This window comes from Muscardinus avellanarius, assembly GCF_963383645.1.
Source record: "Muscardinus avellanarius genome assembly, chromosome: 3".
Lineage (NCBI taxonomy): Eukaryota > Metazoa > Chordata > Mammalia > Rodentia > Gliridae > Muscardinus > Muscardinus avellanarius.
Window position 1 is genome coordinate 65,904,049 of NC_137788.1, and position 18,671 is coordinate 65,922,719.

At 38.4% G+C, this 18,671-nt stretch overlaps 1 protein-coding gene across 1 annotated transcript in view; it reads right to left on the minus strand.

Annotated features, from left to right (window-relative positions):
• SLC44A5 (solute carrier family 44 member 5) overlaps positions 1–18,671 on the minus strand; it is a gene marked incomplete at both ends in the record, with an annotated part of 384,719 nt that overhangs the window by 147,623 nt on the left and 218,425 nt on the right. The window contains one exon of the mRNA XM_080691446.1: positions 1,150–1,198. Coding sequence (XP_080547572.1) covers positions 1,150–1,198 — 49 coding nt within the window. The remainder of the gene's footprint in view (positions 1–1,149; positions 1,199–18,671) is intronic.

An 18,671-nucleotide genomic window follows, 5' to 3' on the forward strand; every position in this document is an offset into this window, starting at 1 on the left:
TTACCATGGAGAGAATGAGAGCAATTTCAGAATCATTCTAAAGAAAGCACATTTATTCTAAGTGTACCTTGGAATGAGTGACCCGAAACGAGTGACTTGGCTTTTCATAGAATTAGGATACACTGGATATGAATCTGCCTAAAGCTAGTACATTACAGGGACATAACAGTAAACAATCGTGTACGCATTGATGACTGGCGAGTGCAAATGAGGATGCTGATCATTATCTCACATCACAGTTTATTATGACATACAACTGCCAAAATCAAAGCTATGAAAGAAGGGCTACTAGCAGCATAATCTTCTCTTCATATTACACCATTACACCCCACTACCTCCCTATGTGATTAGCAGAAGACCTGAGATTAGAGACTAAAATAAATAAGAGGATTATGAATTGGCACGGTAGGGAGAATGCCCCCCTGAGATGAGTACATGTTTCTTACCCTAGAACAATTTATTTTTTTTTAATTTTGGTAATAGGGATTGGACCTAGGGGTATTCTGCCTCTGACCTACACCCCCTGCCCTATTTTATTTTTTTCTTTTTAAACAAGAGTCTTGCAAATTGTTGAGGGCCTCACTAAGTTGCTGAGGCTGGCCTCGCACCTGCGATCTTCCTGTCTCAGTCTCCCACGTACTAAGATTATAGGCATGCACTACCATGTCTAGCTTCCTTACAACATTTTAAAGCATCCTGAAGTATACATGATGCCTTAGTGAATGACTGTCTCTAAGAAGTCACTCTGCTTTTAAAAGCAGAAAGGCACAAATCTCTGGCAAGGAAGAAGTTCGCATAGCAACTCTGCATTCGCTGTGGTGAGTCACAGAGTAAACACGTGCACAAAAAAACTATTTGAGCCTGTTCCACAAAGTCATTAAAACTCATAAAGCATCTTTTTGCTTCTTCTTTGGAGAAATACAGACTTTCAGTCTAATAACTTAAAGCAGTTCATTTGTTGAACAGAAGAGGATATTCATGACTCTTGGAAAGATTTATTATTTGTGCTTTCTTTTCATAAACAATATGTCATTTAGGCAGAAATAAGTCATTTCCATCTCAAAATAGACACAACTCTCCATTGAATAGAAAATAGTACTCCAAAGTAAGCTCTTATTAAAAAAAAATCAGAAGAAAGGAATTGCTTACCTGTCAACAACAGGGCCCTTGAAATTTGGGTCATACGTCCTCAGATCACCTGCATTTAAAACAAAGAACTTTTTAAGCATACAAGTCAGTGAAATAAGAAGCAAATAAATATAAATGTCAATAAATAAAACTCTATATCATGGCTGCTCTATTGCATGGTGCAATGCTAAACTCCTCCTTTGTCCAGTGAAACACAAGGTGTATCTGGGTTATATTTGTCAATCCCTCTTCCTCTCGCCAGCTAGAAGCAAGACTGCGGAAAGCAGTCAAGAACTGTGCTCCATGCACCCTGTGAACACATCCTCCTCCCACTGGACTGAATACCAACACTGAAGAGTGGATCCAGGCTAGGGAAATTGGAAGCCCTGCTGATTTTCAAAACCATTTTCCCATGTACTATCACCCAGTGTTGCTGAGGACTTGTTAGAATAGGAGATGCCCACTTTATCCCAGCTTTCCTTTTCTTCTCGGAAATCAGCAGGTTAGGCTTTCCTTTAAGAAGTTCAAATACTAGTCACTGTTGTTCCCTATCTTTTGGCTGTTTGGTATATAAAAGTATTTTTATATTAGGTATTATTTTTAAATTTATTTTTCTACAAGCAGATTTCATGCCTTTCAGGAAGATGCCCTTGTCCTTGACTGCTGTGTCATGATTATGATTTATCACTGTCATCTTTCACAGTGAAAGATACATATGGATTGGCTTTTTCTTTCCACATGTAACAAGTGCTATACAGACACTCCTGGGCAGTCTACATTTCCAGTCCCAATCCTGGTTTTTCCTGGGAAAGCACTCCTTTCTCGTCCGTGAAAGACTTGTTCCTGTAAGAATGCCTGGTCCTTAAAATGTTAAAAAGGATTTGAAGAAAGGCCTCTGTGTATCAGCAACCTGATCTTACCTGTATTAAGTAGGGAAATTAAGACAAGAACTCAAGAGGCCTCTTCAGTGTAATCACTACAAGGATAGAACAACAGTAGAGACTTGCAATGGAAATAAATCCAAGGGTTAATTAGTCAGTGTATATCGTATGTTGAGAATGCTAAAGAGGTACAGAATATGCATAAAGTATGGTCCCTCTCTTAGAGATCTTACAATTGGTTAGTATGACTGACATACTGATTCATTCAGGAAATAGCGCTTGAGAATATTTATATACCAGTTTATGTGCAACAACACTTGAATGAAGACTATGCTATGTAAAACAATTAATAAAATACTAAATAGTGGGGTACTTTGCTCTGAATGTTCTTGTTCCTCCAAAATTGGTGTTTGCTCATGAACCCCAATTTGATAGCAGAAAGAAGTGGAACTGTTGTGTTAAGAACTGATTAACTTCTTATAAGAGTGTCACCCTCCTAAATGGAAGTAATTTCCTCAAATAAAGCCTCTGAGAGCCACCTGGCCTTTAGAAAGCCATCTTTTCTACAGTGTAGTACACAGCCTTCCTCCCTTTTTATCACCTTCCATCATGAGAAGACACAGCAAGAAAGCATCATCTAGGAAGCACAGCACGCTTTCCAGATACCAAATCTTCCAGAGCCTTGATTTTGGCCTTCCCAGCCTCTAGTACTGTTATAAACCTTTGCCACCCACAAGTTACCCAGCCTAAGGTATTTTGTTATAGCAATAGGAATAGACCAAGAAATGTTAACAATCTTGGGTTTTATAAGATTTATACAAAATACATTTTATCAAAGACTAGAGCTGTCAAGAGTGAGGTTGTTTTGAAAGGCTAGGAAAAAATGAAAGGAAAAGAAGCAGCATTCTGGGTGAACAAAACTAGAATTCCATTCTACTTTTTATTGACCATATTTTATAAATGTTCCTGGAAAGAGACACTGCTGAGAATCTAAAGATCAGTGAAGCACACATTCTATCGTCACCAAAGAGAGAAATGAGAAAATTACACAAATAACTATTAGGCAGAATAGAATATCATAAGACAGACACAAAGATTGTTATAAGAGTCATAGGCAAGAAAAGGTCATATTCTATTGAGATCAGTATGGAAAAGTTCATAGAGCTGCACTATTTTTAGATCGACTGGTAGTTTATTTCTGTAGAGATGAATAAAATCACACAGGCAGCAATGAATAGCACATTTGTGGGGGTGGCAGAAAGATAAGCCTGACTACAGGGATGGATAATGGGATAAGAAGATGACAAAATAAGTTGAATAGATAGTGTAGGGCCACATTACATAAACCCTAAAAGCCAAGGATGGAATTTATCTCAAACATCATAGGCCCCAGGGAGCCATGCAAGGACCTTAAAGAAAGTAGTGACATAGCACAAGGAGTGTTTAAAAGCAACGCAGAAGCAATATGTAAGCCATATTAGAATAAGCAAAGCCAAAGACACTAACTAGGAATCGACTGCAATAATAGAGGTATGAAGCAATGTGAATCACAAGTGCAAGTTGAGACAAGTAATAGAGAGAGTCAAGATTCTCCAAGAGAGGCAGTATGGCTTCAGGAGCAGGAGTCACGAATGTGGAGTCTGAATGCCTGCTTGCTGCTGCTTACTAGCAGGTGACCCTAAATAGGTCAGTTCACGTCTCAAGTCTTGGTTTTCATATTTGTATACAGGAATAATAAGAGTATCTATATTATAAAGTTATTATAAAAATTGAATTAACACTTGATAAAGTGCTTAGAATAGCCCCCATAAATGATTATTATTAGTCCTATAATTACATAAAAATAACAAATAGAACATGATGAATGGTAAGACTTCGGGTGTGAAAGAGAAAAATTGAAGATGGCCCTCCATCACGTGACTCCACATCTTCTGGAAATTGTAATTCTCAATCACTGATTTCTAATCAAGGTTTAAAGTTTTGAGTCTATAAAAACAGGGACATTAATGAGTAGAATAATTTGTAAAGTGGTTACAAGGAAAAGACCATAGATTTGGCTTTGGCCCTTTCTCATGGTACTACAGTTGAGCTTCAGGTGAATGTTCAACATCCAGTTAGAGTTTAGAAACTAGAGCTTTCACAGGGAATCAAGTCTTGAGATACTTGGAAGTCATAGAACTTTTATCATAAAAAAGAGATAAACCTAATCAGGTGTGGTGGCACAAGCCTAAAATCCCAGTACTTGGGAGGCTGAGATCGGAGGATAGCAGGTTCTCAGCCAGCCTCAGCTACTTAGTGAGGCTCTCAGCAACTTAGTGAGACCCTGTTTCCAAATAAAATATAAAATAGGTCTGGGAGTATAGCCCAGAGGTAGAAAGCCCCTGTGTTCTACCCCTAGTACCACCAAAAATAAAAAATAAAAAATAAGGAATAAAAAATAAGACTGGGGTAGAGCTTAGAAGTAGAAAGCCCTGAGGTTCAATCCTTAATATCACATATACACATACACACACTAAGATAAACTTCATAAAAAGCATCAAGATATGTTATATAGTGATATTATTATAACAATAGCAATAGTATTTAACATGTTTTTAGCAGCAAAGGCTAAACACTGTAGTAAATGCACTGTTTTATTTCCTTTGTCAGAATGATCTTATATATGAATGCTGGATATTATCATTAGCCTCACAGATGTAAAAAAAAAAAATGTGGCACAAGGCATGGTGGTACAAATACTTGGGAGACTCAAATAGGATAACCACAGGTTCAAGGCCAGCCTCAGCAATTTTAGGAGACCCTGTTTTAAAATTTTAAAAAAAGTTTAATAAAAAAAGGAAGGGGGGACTTCCAGGAAGATGGCAAAAGAGAAAAGCGGGGCTTAAGAGCCCCGCTAACAACCAATCTCCATTACCACAAAATCAGCGCCTTTCATAGCCAGAAAACACCATCACCAGAGAAACAAAAAAATCACCAGGCTCCAGAGAGAAAGCGGTCTGAGAACAGAGCTCAGAGCCACAGAGGAGATACATCGGCCTCACGCCCGAGGATGTGGCAGCAGCGCCATACTGCCGGCGGCAGCCGCGAATTCACCGGACGTCTACAGCAAGCCGTGGTGAGCTGCTGCGGAACAGCCAGGCAGGATTTTTCAGCGCAGGGAACATCTAAAGCGCCCAGTGGCTGGGCTCAGCACACGCTGCAAGAACTCAGAGTGGAATTCAAAACCAAGAAGAAATACGCCAGCCTCATGGCCAAGGGCATGACAGCGGTGCCATATTTCCACCGGCGGCAGCAGCAGCGAATTCACCGAGTCTAGTACAGGTACATCTGCGAACTCAAGAACAGTGAGTCAAATTGCGGGCCACAGAGGAGAAATCCCAGTACTGTACTCCCTGGGACTTGACCCAGTGGGGGAGTGGCGGTGGCAGAGATATCACACCATAGGAGAACGTGCAACCTGGCACCCCCCATAGTCTAAAGCAGCCTCTATCGACTCCCTGGGTCGGAGACTCTGTGATACAACCCAGTAAAGGAGTAGTGGGGTCTGAGATACTACAGACTCGAGATCCAGAGCACCTTAAGTGAAGTCATAGTGACCCAAGGGAAGAACCCAGAGAAGGCACAAACTTCTGAAATCATGGGAAAGAGGAATAACAATGGAGCAATGAATGCCCACAACCCCACAACATCAGAACCCGATAAAACAGAAAATCAGAGATTTCTAGAAGATCAAATCAGGAAAATAACTGTAGAAATAATAGAGGTGCTTCGAAAAGAACTCAGAGAGAGCCAAAAAGAGATAAAGGATGCAATTAATGAAGTAAAGGCCTCAATTCAAAGCACAAACAACCGATTATAACAAATGGAGAACAGAATCTCACTCTTAGAATATGATCATTCCAAAAATGAACGCATAGTTTCTAATTTAGAAAAAAATATCTGACAGCAGGAATCTGACATTAAAGAAATATGGGCCCATTTCAAGAGAGCTAACCTAAGAATAATTGGAATAGAGGAGGGAAAAGAAAGTGATACCAAAGGGATCAACAATCTCTTCAAGGAAGTAATAGCAGAAAATTTTCCAAACATAGAGCAAGAGGTAGATACACAGATCCAGGAAACTTATAGAACTCCCTTTAGACAGGATCGGAGAAGAGGATCCCCACGCCACATAATTGTCAAAATGACCAATGTGGAAGCCAAGCCGAGAATCTTAAAGGCAACAAAAACAAAGGGCCAAGTGACATTCAGAGGCAAACCAATTAGAATCACTCCAGACTTCCCAAACCAAGTCATGAGAGCCAGAAGGGCTTGGAGTAACATATTCCAAACTCTGAAAGAAAACAACTTCCAGCCAAAAATTTTCTACCCAGCAAAACTTTCTATCAAATTAGATGGAGAAATAAGAAGCTTCCATGACAAACAGAAACTGAAGGAATTTATGTCTTCAAAACCAGCGCTAGAGAAAACACTCAAAGAGAAGAACTACAAAGAAGAAATAGGTAACACACACCAGAAACAGAGAAACAAGATTTTCCATCCAACAAACAACTAAGATTGGTTATCTGTGGAGATTCATTATTTATGTTAGTCTTTTACCTATCTCTAAATGGTATTGTTTGCCTTTATTTTTGTTAATTTTTAGGATTTCTAGTTGGAATATTAATATACCTTCAGATATAGCATTTGGAAATATTTTATCCAATTCTATTAGTAACTTTTAACTCTGTTTACATTGTCTTTGGATATACAATATTTTTTTTTATTTTTTAGGGAGTTTGTATACTCTTCTGTTGCCTGTGCCATTGAAATCATATCCAAGAAATCACTGCCAATTTCAATGTTGTGAGGTTTTATGACCCAGATTTTCTCCTAAAAGTTTATAGTCTTAAGATTTATATTTAGGTTTTTTATCTATTTTGAGTTAATACTTGTATATGGGATTAGGTAAGGGTCCAATTTTATTCTTTTCCATGTAATTATTATTTCTCAACAATATTTAGTTAAAAGATTATTATTTCCACCACCAAATGTTTGTGGAAACCTTGTCAAAAATAACTTGATAATACAGGGAAGAATTTAGGTCTAGGCTTTTATTTAACTCCAATGGTTTATATATCTGCCTTTAGAATAGTACTACACTCTTTCAATTATTGTAGCTTTATATGGTTTGAAATCAGAAAATATATATCTTCTAGCTTTGTTCTTTTTCAAGATCGTTTTGGGTATCTAGAATCTATATTCCATATTAGGATAGATTTTTTTCTGAGAAATAAATATATAAATATATGATAGTTTCACCTAAAAAAAATATTCTCTGGTAAGAAAGAAAGCAAAAAGAAATATTGAAATGTTATCTTTAAGTCATCAAAAGCTTGGTATCAAACAAATGAAACTGTCATGTGAGATTATCATTTTTAATTTTGGATAAATTGCTATAATACTAAATGTCAACCACTAAGCCAAGCATGGGAAGGAGGGATGGGAAGGGAATGGGGTGAGGATCGGGTGGGGGTTGACTGGGCGATGTGTGCATGTATGTCTACAGAAGTTTGTATCCCACTATGATGTATGAATACAGTGCACCAATAAAATAAATAAATTAAAAAATAAATAAATTAAAATAAATAAATAAATAAATAAAATAAAAATAAAACAAAAAATAAAAATAAATAAATAAATAAATAAATAAATAAAGGAAAGGCTAGGTATAATTCAGATGTAGAATAACCCCTGGGCTCAATCCCCAGTACCAAAGGGGAACAAAAAGGCACAAAGAGACCAAGGAATATGTCCTTAGTTACACAGTTGATAATGATTTATCTGAGATCTGCACACTGCCTAGTCCATTGTAGACAAATCGATCCCATGTTCATACCCTGCAGTACAAACTCCAGGGAGAAGTGCATGACACACCGCCGGCTTGAGACGTCTGTGTTCACTTCAGTGCCAATTTCTCTGACACAACTTTAGCTTCTCTTATTCACAGTACCTGCCTGGCTCTGCCTCACTGTCACAGGTCATCTTAGAAGTGCCTTCGTCCTCCTTTGTCTGGGATCTGGACCTCCTATCCCCCAGCCCACAGGGTAGTCTCTAGCAGCCATGTCTCTCCCTTGGACCTGTTCCCTGGCCATGGACAACTGGATCTAGTCTGAATACTGGACCCAAGTGGCCCAGTCAAATTCTCTATCTTGGGGATTTAGAATTAAAATGTACAGAAATATATTCAGTGGGCGGTAGGAGCTTCAAAATATAATCCTTGGAGACCAGAGATGTAGAGTCATATGGTTTTTAGAAAGAAATTGCTGGAAGAATGTGGATGAGAAGGAAAGAAGTCATGGCCTTTTGTTCTTTCTCCAGACTCGACCTGAGGCCCAGAGTTGAGTTTATTGCAGGCTTTATACAATTTGTACTGACAATCAAGTGAAGAGCTTCATGCATGCTAGACAAAGCACCATACCAATGCACTGTACACCCAGCCCTTCTTTTATTAAATCAGTTTTGTGCAACCAAACATCCTAATAGTAACACACTCTTTTCTCTTGAATTCCGTTTCCACAATTCATTTTAAAAACATTTGTTTTATCCTTGTTATAAACAGGTAGTGGAGATACAAGAATGGATGCTTCAGACTGAGTCTGCCTCTATGAATCTCAAATTTGAATAAGAAATATAAACAAGAAACATCCTTTCACCACTGTGTGGTCGGCCTGTGTGGACAGAGACACACAGAGTATATCCTGGGGCACCGTGGGGTCACAAATAAATAGGCTTCCCATGCTCCTGACAGATGCTTAACTTTGCCAGCACTTTCTCCCCATCTTTTAATCCCTATTCCCTTTGAGTCAGCTCTTCCACTCTGAGTTTTAACACCAGTGTTTACAATACTCTTCATTCTAATCCTCAACTACCAAATCTGGTTGAACAGCTGAAATATCTTAAAAATTGGAGAGAGGGTATCATTTTCCAACCTTCTTCCTCCCCACCCACATGTAACAAATGCTCCAATTCTGTAGATTCAGGGTGGGCCTGGGAATTTCTATTTTTCAGTGTCCTACTATTAGGTAGATAGCTAGATATTAGCAGATGGGGTCTGCAGGAACAGAGCAAAGATTATGCAGAGCCTTACTCACTTTGGCCCCCTCCCCTGTGTAAGGGGGTGGAGAAGCATTGGGTAAGGTATGACAAGAAAAGGGCAGTAAATTCCCCAAATGGAATACATAGAAAGAAGGTGTCCAGAGAGACTATAAGGCCCAACATTTGCAACATTCCATGCCACTTTTCTTTCCTGGAAACATACTGCTCCAGACCCCATCTCTGGAGTGGAATGCTTTGCCCCAGGATACATTTTCATTCCCATAATGGCCCATTCCAGAAACTTTTCCCCCTGGTGTGTGACTTTTTCCCCTGGTGTGTGACTTTTTCCCCTCTTTTCTCAGCCTTTCTCAAATGGTACCTTTACTTCTCTAAATAAACCTTCTGCATTTCCCATTTGTGTTTGCATGCTTGCCAAGTAGATAAACAAGGACTGAGGTTGTGCAAAATAATTTTAAGATTTCCACACTGTAACACTACCAAATGATTCTGATTTAGAGACAGTTTGGGGGAACACAAGGCTGAATTTCATAACCTCCATCCTAATTCATACATTGATCCTACCTGGCTCTACATTACAGACCATGCCTAACAGAATAAATGAAGAGAAAGGTGAAGCATCATGCTGTGTATGAGCTCTTGAAACACTATAATTGGGGATGAGTGGTACAATAAAAGAATTGTGGGAAGAGATATGTGATAGGTCAGGTCCCTCCCTTCTCCCATGGGACCCGCAACAGAGACAAGATGTGGAACCCCAGAAGCCAGAGCGAAGATGCTGCAACACTCCAAACATCGGGAGACAGGCTCCAGGCATCATGAGACTCCAGATGTTGCAAGAGAACCAGCATTCCCACACTGAAAGCCCCACCCCAAACCCCTGCTTTAAATATCAGAGTACTTCTGCTCCCCCGAATGACTCTGCTGACTGCATGGTTCATTGGTCCCTACCCCCATGGTCTGCAGACACACCCAAAGGCACTGGTTGATTAAAGCAGTTTTTGATAACTAGGCTGGTGTTTACCTTCTTCACGACCCCTGCTCAATGTTACATTTGGTGCACAAAACCCAGGAGGATTTTAGGTATTTTTTTCTCTCTCTCTTTTTTTTTTTTTTTTTTGTTGCTGTACTCCTCCTTGAGCCCTGGACTCTCTGACCCAACCCTCAATTGGATCAACCTCTTTCTTTTGAACTGGGTCCTGAGGTCCTGCACCAGGCTCCTTGGGTGGAGCACACCCACCAGCCACTCACTGGTGAGGTCCTGCACTGGGTTCTCAGGGTGGTGCACACCCCACTGCCACTGCACTGCCTATGGCTGCCTGCACCAACCACAGCCGCCAGCGCCAACTGCACTGCCTGCCATGTGCCCCACAGCTGCATGAAGTTAAGGCAGAAGTTAAAATATCATGAAGATCCCGTCATGTTAGATCATAAGTTTAAAAGGTATTGGAATTCTTTAATAAAACCGAATGGATTGGCAGTAAAAGAACTCAGGTTTTTTTTTTCAATTTGAGCAAAGTCAGGGAGGCAGAAAGTAATATGGACATGGAATATGCCTTCTGCACTGGCCACCTCATGGAGCGGGGCCAAGAGAGAAAGGGGGTCCCTGGAGTGGGTATGGTGACATACGGGGGAAGGTGAGGTGAAGGTAAGGGTTGGTCCCTTAAGGGAGGATGGCAGGGGAGAAAGGAGCGGGTTAGAGTAGGAGGCTGTCCTAGGATAGGATGGTGGTCAGGGCGGTGAGAAGAGATCCTGTGGATCAGGATCCTCAGAAAGCAGTCCCTGCAACCCAACAGGGTCAGACACTGGCAATCACATGTCACCACAAAATGGTGACTGTGCCCTACTTGGCCTGGCTGAAGACTGATGACCTCCGGCCAAGGGGCCCCTACGATACGTCCTGTCAGCAGGAAGTCGGTATGAACTCAGTTTGTCACCCAATATCACCAAAAGGCTGGGATGATAGGTTGGGTCCCTCCCTTCTCCCATGGGACCCTGCACTGGGGACAGGAGACAGAACCCCAGAAGCCAGAGTAGAGATCCTGCGAGACTCCAAACATTGCAAGACAGACTCCAGGCATTATGAGATTCCCGATTTCATGAGAGAATCAGCATTCCCACACTGCTAGCCCACCCAACCCCCCACTTTAAACATCGGTACTTCCACTCTGCCTCATGACTCTGCCAAGTGACCAAGACTACTGGCCGACTCTGCTGACCATGTGGTTCATTGGTCCCTCCCCCATGGCCAGCAGACTCGCCCAAAGGTGCTGGTTTATTAAGCTGATTAAAGCTGCTTTTAATAACATGGTTGGTGTCTGCCTCCTTCGTGACTCCCCATCTCAATTTCAACGTTACAATATGGAAAGGCAATGTTGAAGAAAGTCAAAAAATTTCAAGAAAGGGAGATTGCAAATTCCCCATGAATATGATTATCAAACGAATGCTTCCTTGTACCAGAATCTGCTTCCAATATGGACCTGCCATTCTGCACAGTTCCTTGTAAAATGTGATATGATTTATACCTCCTTGAGCAACAATACACCGTAAGTACCTCCATGCAATAGCCCTAGTATATTTATTATTTTATTTCATACTTCCAGTAATTTTGTGAACTATACCATTGTATCACCCCACTTTACAGATGAGGAAGTTAAAGCACAGAAGAGTGAACAGTGAACGAATTTTCACAAGCCCTGTCAGCTAACAAGAGGTAGAAGTGAGACTGGAAGGCAGACAGATGACTCCAAAGCTTGTGGGAGCACTTAGCAGTAAGTCCGTCCTTGTAGACCTTAAGGTAATTCCACAGCTGAGAGAGAAGGCAAATTGAAAGGGGTTAAAAACTTCTACTGATCCTATAATCATCTACTTTTTCTACTAAAGATAGGCAAAGCCAGCTCACGGGTATTTAGGCTAGCTTCCCATTTGGGCATGACATGTGGGAAAGCACACTGCAGTGTGAGTGAAATGCCATTGACAAATCGGCCTGAAAGGATGATGCTTTCTCATTGGAAACCCTGGCTGCCTTATATTTTGAAACCACAGTCAAATGATAAGACTTAGCTGATTCCACATAGTAATGACAGCTGCAAAGAAGACCCTGCCCCCACGTGCTGGCAGAATTTGTATTGTGATGCAAATTTTTTATTTCCTGCAAATCAATACAGGGCAGCTCTTTTCCTGAGTCCTGTCCTCCAGTGCTGTAATTGCGTCTCTGGAATAAATAGATTGAGAGGCCAGCTAAAGAGCCACAGTACTTCACTTCCACATGGCTTAGTTTGTTGAATACAATTCACATTTCTCACTTAATGAAAATGAAAATAAAATCTAAAATGAGGTAATATTTTATAAGCTTAATTTTATTTGACTTTTTGATTACCAAAATTATTATAACAATAGAATCACTGAAAAACATTTATTAGAGACAGCTATGCATTTATTATCATAGTTAGCAGTTTGCATTGTACTCACACAATGCAATTTTCTTACTAGAATTCAAAAAGATTAAGGAAATAGTCCAGGTAATTAATTCCATTCTTGGGTGCAGATTTCACACGACTCAACTGAAAGCAAATGGCAAGCAAGATAAGACAGCCAGTCATGCTTAGAAAGACTCTTTTCTTTAACACCAATCTGTTTCTCAAACAACATGACAAGTCTACCACTCATCAGTAGAAAAATTTAAAAATCTAAGTATTTCATTTTATTCCCTCAAGAATATTTTCCTTTGGAGAACCTAATGTGAGTCAGAGCAAAAAAAGAATTAATATGAGACAAACAAGTATTCTAGTACTTAGAAGAGGCTTATTGTGAAGAAGCAAGTCAAGATAACCTAATAAGCACAGAAAGAACAGTAGCACAAAAATAAGATTTGCTTTAATATTCAACAATAGTGGAGAATTATAAAAAACTTGGTTTATTTTTCAAATATGTTTACTGTGTTATATCTTTAAAAGAGGGACTATCATTTAATCCAAGAAAAGTGTCCCCTCCCACTCCAAGTCTCAACAAAGATTAAGGAATCATGTTTTTATTTTTCATTCTTATAGAAGGATATTTCCTCTTCTTAGCCCAACACGCCTGGCCATTCATGATCTGGCCTATCCCTTACTATCCCCCAACTTCAAACTTGATCTTCTAGCAATTCTGTATTGTTAAAGTTTCCTCTCCAAATCCAAGTGTTTTGCATATCCTATTCCTGCTAATTGAATTTTTCCCCTTGGAAATGGTTTAAGAAAGTTTACACTTCCTCTCACAAATTCTCTACTTACTCTCAAGAACAGCAAGGACTGACATTCTACTAGCCATTGTGTCTGTGGGTACATCATACTTTGATTGGAAATCAGTGCTAAGAACCTTCATGTAACCCCATTCCAAAGCATCTAATTTTATCCATTTCTGAGGCACACACTTCTTTTTATCTGCACTGCTATACTTAACAAACTGGGTCACCAGGAATTTGTTTATATACTGTGGTAGACAGAATAAAGACCTTCCAAAGATGTCTATATCCTAGTCCCCAGAACCTGTGACTATATTTTACATACAGAAAGTGATCCAGTTAAGGAATACTACCTGAATGAACTCAATGTCATCATAAGTGTTTTTAGGGAAGAAGAGAAGAAAAGTCAAAGAAGAAGACAGGACAACAGAAACAAGATAGGAGTGATGTGATTATAAAACCTCCACTGGCCATTGCAGGCTTGGAAGACAGAAGCATCACAAGCCAAAAAAGGTTCAAAAGGAAGTGAATGGACCCCTGATCCCTGCCCTGAGCCTCTAGAAAGAAATGCACCCTACACTATATTGATTTTAGCTCACATAAACCTATTTTGGACTTCTGGAAACCCTAATTGTAAGATAATAAATTTGTTGTATTTTAAGCCATGAGTTTGTGGTTACCACAAAGCTAATACACATGATAATTTCTCCTACTGAATTAATAAAAAGCTCCTTTAGGACAAAAACTAGACTTGGGTTATTATACTAATTTCTACTACCTACATTAATGCCTGATAGGTATATAATAGGCACTCAATAATATTTTTAGAGTAAAGTGAAAAAGAATGTCAATGTCATTTTGAACTCTCATATTCTTCATTTAGGTTATAAAAATACAAATGGAGATCAATCTTGACAATCATCAACTAATTATTTCAAATAGATTTCAACTTGGATTAGAAGCAAATTAATAGGTTCCTAGAATGACACTTATGTGAAAAATGACTCCCCCATCACCAGTACTAATTCGACATCTAAATCAGGATCAGTAGGTGTTAACAAAGGACATAAGAGAAAGATTAGCCCATACTGATGAGTAAAAACCAGGCATCAAATTGCTTGGTTCAAATCCATCTCTACCACCTACAGGCTGTATGCTCTTGGGAGAATTACTTATTTTTTTTCTCTGAACATAAACTTTCATTTTATCATCTCTTAAATAATAGTAGAAAAAAGATAGGAAATAAATTCTGTCTTCATAGGAATCATAAATTACCCCAATAGCCAAAGTAGATCAGAATGGAATTAATACAATCCAATTTTGATTGAATTGACATTGCATCTGTAAGTAACAACAGTAATTCTAGAAAAATTCAATGACTAAGCCAGGTATAATACTTCTGGAATAACTTTTTGGAGGAGATTAATTTTAAACATGCTTAGAGAAAAGAATGTGGCATGTGGAAAAGCTAAACAAAAGCACAAACAGCCTTAACAAAAGGCTGTGCCCAGAGATGGAGACACAACAGTTGGAAGAATTCGGTATATTATCAGGAACTAGAGACAATTTTACAAAGCCCGTAAAGTCTCCTGAAAAAGTAACACAATTGCCATGTGTTTATGTGTCTGTGAGATGCACAGAATATGGAAATGTTAAAGCAGATAAGCCAACAAGGAGACTGCCAGCATCTTTCAGACATACAATTGTGGGTGGTGAGTGAGACTCTAGCAGTGAGAGGATGAAAGCAATTCTAGAAGCATTAGAGAAGAATTCATTTGGTGGGGGTGAAAGAAAGGGCATGGTACCATGCTTCATCACCTAATGATGACAATATCTCATGTAGAAAATGATGCACATTCCAGAAACTTATTGCAGGATAAGCATGACCCCACACTGGACATAGTAAGATTAATGAAAATGCAAATGAGAAGCCTCCAGCACTAACTTCAAACCAAATAATACAGTGGTATCATAACCAATCTGAGTAACTTCCTAAACATACAGGATGGTAAATCACTCTATATTGCATTAAAAATGCCACCCTATATTACATTAAAAATCTCCTGTGGGTTTGAGTTTGTTTGTGGTATGAGGAATTGAACACAGGGGCCTCTGAAACAAGGTCTCATTAAGTTGTTGAGTATCTTCCTAAGTTGCTGAGGCTGGCCTTGAACCTGTGATCTTCCTGTCTCAGCTTCCCAGGTACAAGGTTTATAGATGTACACCACCACACCCGGCTAGGAAATATTTTTTTTCCATTCACAAAGATTTGAAATAGCTTGCCCCATCATTTAAAATAATTTGCTCTACATGAACACAAATCATGAACAGTTTGGTCATAACTTTAGTAACTAAAAGGAGCAACTTCTATCTCCATAGAGCAGGCAAAAGTACCATGCAAAAAGCATTCAGGCTGCTTCTTAATAAACTTATTTTATAGACAGTGCTGAAGGATACACAATTAGGTTGGAAATGCACTTTTAAAAAGATGATTTTTCTTGACTATTGTGATAAAGCAGTGAATTTGCGCTATAGAACAGCCATGAATTATTGGATAATCACATATCTTCTCAAAATAAAATTCTGAATCAATATTGATTTAAAAAGAATGTCTAGAAGCAAACAAGAACATGAATTGAGTTTGAAGGTTATCAGCTTGGTTTTTCTAATATTTCTTTTCAGCCATATTTGTATTTTATTGCTGTACATGAGGCACTCAAAAAAGGACCTATGACATATCTAATTAAATAGGAGCAATGCTTTATTTTCTTCTAGTTTTATAGGTTATGTACTTCATTATCACCCTGGCCCTTTCCTCCTACCTCCTTAAAAAATATAAGAACAATTTCAAAGCAAGGAATGGAAAGTGAACAGCACATTTACTTATCCTAAATATAAAAATTAATGACACTACCTTGCCTTTTCATTTATGGAGCTCAGAAAATAGAGAAAATTGATAAAGACTGGGAAAAATAATCACTTACCATTTTATAAACACAAAAATTAACTTCTGCAGAGAGGAAGAAAATTGTCTTTAAAGTTATAAGTGAGTGACAGATTTTCTGTTAAACTTAAAAATAAACTCTGCTATAGAAAAATAGCAAGGATTTGACAACTTAGCAAGTACATAAAGCAGTTTGGTATGTAGTGATAACATCTCCCCTGCTTCCTCATCTCATTCACAGGTTATTGATGAAAAGAAAATTAAACTGCTTATCAACTCTGATTTTGCCACAACTCAAGATGAAAGAATACAGTTGCCAGAAAAATATCCTTATTCCTAGGACTAAAGTATAGAAAAGAAAACATGCTTTTGCCCATAATATCTACACACAGTACACCATGATCCAACAAATAAAAGTCATAGGTTCGGTGGAGTACACTATACATGTGGATGCCTTTATTTATAGGACAAATGAAGAAAAATTGTGGTAAACGTTCTTTCTCCAATGGGTCATGGAAGTCAGGAGTATAATTAGGGAAATAGAAGATAGAAGGAATACATAAGACCTACTGCATGAGGCATCCTAAGTTACTATGAGAGAGGACAGAGAGAGAAAGAGAGACTGAAAGAAACACCTAGACTCAAGGCTAAGACTGGTGTGCTCTACAGAACAGGTTGATAGTTTGGAATGCCTAAGGGCTTATCTTCTGGAGTCCTATCTAAAGGACTCCAGAAATGAAGTCAGAGCTACAACTGCCTGGATTATACACAAGTAAAATATGTGGAATACATGTAATAAGGCAGAAATGCTCATAATTTTTTTTTACAAAATAGGTTTTTCAGAGACTGAACATATTATGAGCTCATTATCAAAAGACAACTTTGAGTTTATTTCTTTTATATTCTCTACAGATTTGGAGGAAGGAGAGAAAGACTGGAGAGGGAGAGCCTAGTACTCAAAACAGAATTTGCCTCATTCTGCCATGATGGGATAGCACAAAACTGTGAAGATAAATCTGCAAGTAAAACTGTGCTAGCTCCAACTTGAAATGTATGGTAGGTGAAATTCATATTCATTCTCATTCTCTTTCTCTCTCTCTCGCTCTCTCGCTCTCTCGCTCTCTCGCTCTCTCGCTCTCTCGCTCTCTCACTCTCTCGCTCTCGCTCTCCTTCCTTATGAGAGTAAAAAAATGTAGATGTAAAGCTTAAAGAATATCATCTTAAAAACACCTGAAATGTAGCAAAATTGAAGAAATATATTAGGCCAAAATCTAATGAAAGTGAAAACATAGAGAGAGAAGAAGAATTCTAAAGCCAATATAGCTTTGGTGATATCTACCACTTTAGAAGATTTAAGGGGTAAGGAGGAGAGAAGACACAGTTCAGGGCTGCCCAAGATGGGGAGTCAGACTATCCCCCACAAAGTTGGGACTCCAAAGGGCTTTGGTCTCAGAATTAAACTCATCCAATCTTCAGGGCAATTATCTTGGCACTGAGTAAAAAGACAGAGAAAAACACCTTCAATTGAATATGCAGTATGTGTGAAGTAACCTACAATGGACTCAATCTGCAGTTGTTCCTAGGAAATTAAATGACTGAAAGTCCACTTTTATAATACATCTTTAAGGATTCTCACAAATAATTTTCCAAAGAAAAATGCATCTTACAATAATAATTATTTAAGGATATATGATACCATAAAAGAACAAGGTAATCAACAGAAACAGGCCATGAAGTCTTCAGTTATTTATTAGTTCCAGATTACAAAATAAGTTGTTTTAAAGAAATAAGATACAAAATTAAAAATAAATGCAAAGTTTTGTTAAAATTATCCAGAAAATTTGAAAATATAGCAAATTGAACCCAGAAGTGAAAAAACACAATAAATGAAATGTAAAGGTTGTGGTTAAGTCTGACATCAGATTAAACAGTTGAAAAGACAACTGTCAAAATAGAAGGTATGGTAGGTATAATTCATATTCATTCTCATTCTCTCTCTCTCTCTCTCTCTCTCTCTCTCTCTCTCTCACTCTCCTTATAAAAGTATAAGTAGAAGGTATAAATAAAGTATTCAGAATGCAGTATAGAGAAAAAAGGGATAAAAATTTCAAGAAAAGTTACTATACTAAGAGTGGAATTATAATTTTGGACATACAACAAATCCTATCTCCAGAAAGAAAGAATAGAAAAAATAATGAAGAGAAGTAACAAAACAATCAACCTGTCAATATAGAACTCAAAATTGAGAGGCATTATGTCCAAGAAAAAGGGTGAAATAAATACTTTCAGGCAAAACATGTGGAAAAAAAGACTTTGCCACTAGTAGGCTCTCACCAAGATGTTTTGAGCAAATATTTCTAAGAGAAAAAAATGTCAGATGAAGATTTTTGATGACAGGTGA